This window comes from Rhineura floridana, chromosome 18 (genome assembly GCF_030035675.1).
Source record: "Rhineura floridana isolate rRhiFlo1 chromosome 18, rRhiFlo1.hap2, whole genome shotgun sequence".
NCBI lineage: Eukaryota > Metazoa > Chordata > Lepidosauria > Squamata > Rhineuridae > Rhineura > Rhineura floridana.
Window position 1 is genome coordinate 29,581,114 of NC_084497.1, and position 6,000 is coordinate 29,587,113.

The window sequence follows — 6,000 nt, forward strand, 5'->3', positions numbered from 1 at the left end:
CTTCTGAATGCTAGTTGCAAGAAGCCGCAGGAGGGGAGAGTTGCTGTTGCACTCAGGTCAGGCTTGCGGACATCCCATAACAGGCATCTGGTTGGCGATTGTGAGAACAAAATTCCAGGTGTGATGGGCCCCCTTTGGCCTGACCTGCCTTAATTCACATGTCCGGTAACAACTTGAAGGCCACCATTGCCACAGTCCAATGGATGCCACACTTTGATCAAAATGTGACCAGACTCTGGCACCCCTGAACTGATGCAAAGCCAGCCTCACCACCACCCAAAAAAACCCAGCAATGAAACAGGTTTTGACACTGAACAAACCAGCGTTAGCCCTAATCAGAGAGGTTGACCAGGAGAAATCGGCCACTGTGACCACATCCCAAACAGGTTCTGTTTATGAGCCGATTCACCCAATCGTTCTTGGCTTGGAGGAAATGCTCTGGATTACAGGTCTACTCTAGAGACCGCTTTTTGAATCTAAAACATCGTTTTGTTTACTTATTAACAAAAAGTGACTCTGTGCCCCAGCCTGAGAACGACTTGAGGCAGCTGAGAGTAAAAATGATCAGGTTAAAAATGAATGCAACATAAACCCCAAATGAGACAGAACAAGCAAAAACATTTATGTTACAACCTGTGGACAATAAATTTGGAACAGAACAAGAAGAAGCAATAAAGGTTTACTCTGGTTTCTCTTCAGATCATATAAAAATTTAAACCTGAGTGACTTTGCCAGGTAGATTTGGCCAGGAAAAGAGGAAAGGTTTGAGTTTCGGCTGCTAGCTGGAGAGAAGCAGACGAAGGAGAAACGGAGAACATATGCTTGTGTGCAATAGTCAAGGCAGGCTGGATGTGCAATAGTCACGGCCGTACATTTAACAGAGCACAGAACACATTCATATCCACGCCATGCATTCCAAGTACATTGCTTCCCCAAAAGAACTCTGGGAACTGTCATTTGTTAAGGATGCTGCGAGTTGCAGCTCTGTGAGGGGTAAACTACAGTTCCCAGTATTCTTTAGGGGAAGCCACTTCCTCTCTTCCCCTGTTCCCACTTTGGTGACTATGCTTGTGGCTAATAATTCCCTTTCCCACATAAATTTGCCCAAGTTTATATATATAAACTACATCATTACAATAAACATAGGAAGTTGCCTTATACTGAGTCATACCATCAGTCCATCTAGCTCAGTATTGTCTACACTGACTGGCAGCAGCTCTACAGAGTTTCAGGTTGGAGTCTTTTCAAGCCCTACCTGGAGATGCCATCAGGGATTGAAACAGGGACCTTTTTACTTGCAAAACACATGCTCTACCACTGATCCTTTCCTTCAAAGGAAAGCAAGCTTCTAGTCCTCACTGCTCTGAATAAAGAACTGATTTAGATAGGGATATAAGGAGCTGCCTAATACCAAGTCAGACTCTTGGTCCATCTAGCTCAGTACAGTCTGCACTGACTGGCAGGGGCTTTCCAGGGTCCATCCTGGAGATGCTGCCAGGGATTGAACCTGGGCCCTTCTGCATGCAAGGCAGGTGCTCTGCCCCTAATTGTATGGCCTTTCCCTTAAACTAAATGGAGATGGACTGCCTTCAAGTCAATTCTGACTCATGGCGACCCTATGAATAGGGTTTTCATGGCAAGCGGTATTCAGAGGGGGTTTACCATTGCCTTCCTCTGAGGCTGAGAGGCAGTGACTGGCCCAAGGTCACCCAGGGAGCTTTGTGGCTGTATGGGGATTTGAACCCTGGTCTCCCAGGTCGTAGTCCAGCGCCTTAACCACTGCACCACACTGGCTCTCTCCCTTAAGCTGCCTAATACTAATTCATTTCAAAACATGACAGGACAATCCAAATAAGCAATTCATTTTGATAATACTAACCTCGGGTTTTAAATTAATGGCAAAACAGGCAATTGGCTCTTTTGACTGAATTGTTGTGAGGCATGGGAGGCGGGCCAAAGGTCAAACAGAGAGGCAAAAAAATGGAAAGAAAATTAGAGACGGAATATTTGTGTGCACATAAAAAGAGCGGAACAGAGAAGGTGGCACAAAGGTTTAAAAAGGAAGCCTGGTTTTTCTACTGAGTTCCCCAACTGGTATTAGACTTTTTAAAGTTCATTTAGATTGGGTGGGTCAGTGATCCAATTCTGAGGGGGGGGGGCTCGCCCTGCCCTGGATCTGTTTAGACCAGCAGGGCTCAGGGCCCAGAAAGCCTCCCTCCGGAAGGGCCCTTCGAGAACAGTTTGGGAATGACCTTACTGGGTGGTTGAGAGCTAGCTCCTTGATCCAGCAAAACAAATGGCAAATTGCAGGCATCACCCATTGCCAATTAAACTTGCAGATTAGGAGCTGGGGTGAGTGTCAACATTGCAATCATCCACTTGTTTGTCAAAGGGCACTACTCCAACTAGAGTAAGCAAAACACAGACAATGAAATCTAGTTGCCTGGCTGGAAAAAGAACATGGCAAGCAGACCTTTCAGAATGATGGTGATTATTATTAATAATATTTCATTTATGAATTGTTTCCCACGCAGCATCCCGAAGCGGCTTACAACATAAACATGGTTGGCCCTTGCCTGTGGACTTCCAGATTTATCCCACATCACGTCAGCTTGTGTTGCCTCCAGACAGTATTTTGCAGGAGGGTTCCAACAGCACACCAGAAATTGAGGTTTGTACAATGTATGTGTTTTATTAAATTTATATCCCGCCCTTCCTCCCACAGGAGTCCAGGGCAGCACACATAACAAAACAATTTAACAGCGACAAACAGAAAAACATTCTAAAAGCAATTGAAGTGGATTACAGTGCTCTGTCGCCCAGCACATCAAATCCACTCTTAAAAAAAAAAAAAGACTTTTTGTGGTTCGGGAAGTGATGAGGAACTGCGTTGGAGAGAGTGGCATGATGAAAAAATGTTTACCAGGAAGATGTATACACAGCCTTAGCGAATCAGGATGAATGCTCATACAAAGGATGTCTGAAGGAGCCCTTATGGGGATAGGACTCAACAATCCAAATATCCCCTATCAATATTTTGGACTGTTGCGGTAAATATTAGGTCTTTACAGCACCTGACACAGCGCAATCCTTAAAAATTCAAGTCCTGTAATACACTTAATTTTCTTGAACAGGTTGGCTGGCCTCCTCTCCCTCCCTCACAACACCCCCAAAAAAATCTAAGTTCTAGAACTACCCCTTGGGAAACTTATTGTGACAGCTTGCTTCTATAAATTGTAAATACTGCCTCAGAACACATGCAAAGTGAAAAAGAAAAGCCCAACACAGTTTATTCCCACTTCTTATGAAACGAGGAAAGGAAAGAATCCCCCAGGTCACAGACGATGGCCACATCAGCATGATACATTTCAAGAAGCATCATACCACTTTAACAGTCCCGGCTTCCCTCAAAGAACTCTGGGAACTGTAGTTTGCTCAAGGTGCTGAGAGTTGTCAGGAAATCCCCTATCCCCCACCCAGAGCTACACTTCCTAGGGTCCCCTGGGAAGAGGGACTGGTAGTTAAATCACTTTGCGAATGGCAGCTCTGAGAGGGGAATGTGGGGTCCCTCTCAGCACCCTTGACCACCTATAATTATTTGGGGGCAGTCATGACTGTTGAAAGTGGCAGGGGAGTGCTTTAAAAGTCTGGCGCGTCTTCCCCAGTAAAAATGCCCTCCGTTTGTGCTGCTATGTACGCATAGCGCATGGCTTTGTTCCTCCTGAATCTACGATTTGGGGCCGGGACTCGACCACCAAACCTTGCTCCCGCACCCCCCCCCCGGCTAGGGCTGGACGGCAACCGCAGTCCTGAGCATCTGAAGGGCACGTCCGTTCGACTCCTCCAGCCCGGAGAAGGGTCGCGCTCTGTGCGTTCTCGAGATGCTGGCGAGCCCTCACAACCCCCGACGACAACCAGCCTTCTTACCCGCAGACGTCGAGGGACGTTTCCGTACCGAGCACATAAACGGTGCTGGTGGGCTTCTCTGTCGAAAGGCGGACCCATCTTCCTTCTGGCATGTCGAGGGCGCCCTCTTGGCAGCTTGGTGCTGTTGGAGCGGCTTCCTGCGCCTTGTGCCCCTCTCCTCGCGCCCTCCGGGCAATAGCCTGCGTGGTCTTGCGGGGGCTGCTCTGCTTGGCAGCTACTAACAATCCAAGCGAGGGGACGGGATTAAAAAGGCACGGGCCAAGGCGGCTGCCGGCCCGGGCTCTGCATCTTGCCAGCCGATAGGCTGCCGAGAGCTCTAACCCCGCCTCCTGGCTCTCCGGAGCCGCGCTGGGTGCTGCGGGGGCTGTCAGTCTGCTGGTGCTCCGGTGAGGCCGCGCTCAGGTTCACCTGTAGTCGCCCTAAGTCGTCATCGATTTGCAGGCAGGGAACCACCACCGGCAGCTGGCCAGCCGGGGAAGGAGGCGCTGGAGGGCAGCGAGCGAGCGTGGGTGGCCTGCCTTGCCCGAGAGAGGCCGGCCAGCGAGATAGCGCGGCCAGGCTGCGCCCTCTTTGGAGCCAACTTATCTTGCCCTGCGAGGACTTTCCTCCTTCCCTCTCCTGCTCTGCTGTCGGGAACATATTGGCTGCCAGACGGCGCTGAAGGAGAGTGGGTCGCCCCTCCGATGTTTCGACGCATTCTCCTCTTGCTGCCGCCACCTGCGCGCGAGATCTCCCTACAAAAGGGGGGAGGAAGGGGGCGCACGTAGAAAGCGGCCTCCTGTAGAGTCGCACCACCGCTCCATTTTGCTCGGTGCTGACTGCACTGACCGGCAGCGGCTCTTCAGGGTTTCCCAGCCGTACCTGGAGGTGCTGCTGGGGATTGAATCCGGGGCCTTCTGCTGCAAAGGAGATATCCTCCCACTGAGCTATGGTCCTTTTCTTTAAAATAAAGCAAGCATCTAGCCCTCATTAGTTCTGAATAAAGGGCTAGTTTTAAATAGGAAGCTGCTTTTTACTGAGTCAGACCATTGGCCCATCTAGTTCAGTATTGTCTACACTGTCTGGCAGCAGCTCTACTGGGTTTCTCTCCCAGTCCTACCTGGAGATGCTGCCATTATTTATTTATTTATTTCCATTTCTATACCGCCCTTAGCCAATGGCTCTCTGGGCGGTTCACAGCAAGGAATAAAATACAATACAGTAAAAAGAAATCAGATAAAATCCCTAAAACAAACAACTTAAGCATTTAACAACTTGGTATGAAATTAACTTAACATTAAGCAATTGTTTCATTGGGGACTGAACCTGAGGCCTTCTGCATGCAAAGCAGGTGTCCTACCACTGAGCCGCAGTCTTTCCCCTTACCCTGTAGCAGAAGTTTTGGAGTGGATTGGCTGATCTTGCCCCAGGACAAGAGGGGTCTTGCTGTGTGTGCTCATATTATTTTAGTTTGCACTTCATGGGTTGTAGCCAATCCGAATCCTACACAAAGTAGACCCATTGAAGTTAGTGGACATGAGTAATTTAGTTTCATTAACTTCAGTGGGCCTACTCTAAAACTTAGCTGGATGCAACCTAGTATTTTTTCAATACTTCCACCACCACCACCCTTTGACTTGTGTCAACAGCAGACTCGCCCATCAAAACTTGCTTTCTTCTGTCAGTGGGATTTGTGATATAAAGTAATAGAGAAAGAAAATAGTGCTTTATCTGGAGTGGAGTTTAGAAAACTGAGCATAAACGTACATCGGACGCAACTGCAAGTATATTGCAGTCATTGGTTGGTGAGTGAGTGTGCATTCTCAGGAAGAAGGCAAGCCTCACTCCACCCCAACAAGACAAGAACCCTGATTGCAATGGGTGATTAACGATTTATTAAGCAAATAAGTCTCTCCTACTGGAGCTTGATGTCTGGATCTTTGTTGGGGGGGAGAACCCCCTTTTTAGTTAACAGCTATCATTGTTTTAGAAGCCTCTGTGACAGCAGACGTTCCTTGAAATTTAGCAAAACAAGAAACCAGTGACCAGTGATTTATGAAACAAAGAATCTCAGTGTGACTCAGTTTTAGCAAA

General features: G+C 48.2%; 1 protein-coding gene across 1 annotated transcript in view; it reads right to left on the reverse strand.

The window, feature by feature from the left end:
• The window catches only part of LOC133372612 (protein-arginine deiminase type-3-like), a 28,701-nt gene extending 24,556 nt beyond the window's left edge, over positions 1–4,145 (reverse strand). The window contains exon 1 of the mRNA XM_061601477.1: positions 3,928–4,145. Within this exon, the coding sequence (XP_061457461.1) occupies positions 3,928–4,019 (92 nt within the window). The 5' untranslated portion in view covers positions 4,020–4,145. The remainder of the gene's footprint in view (positions 1–3,927) is intronic.
• Between the last annotated feature and the right edge of the window lie 1,855 nt (positions 4,146–6,000).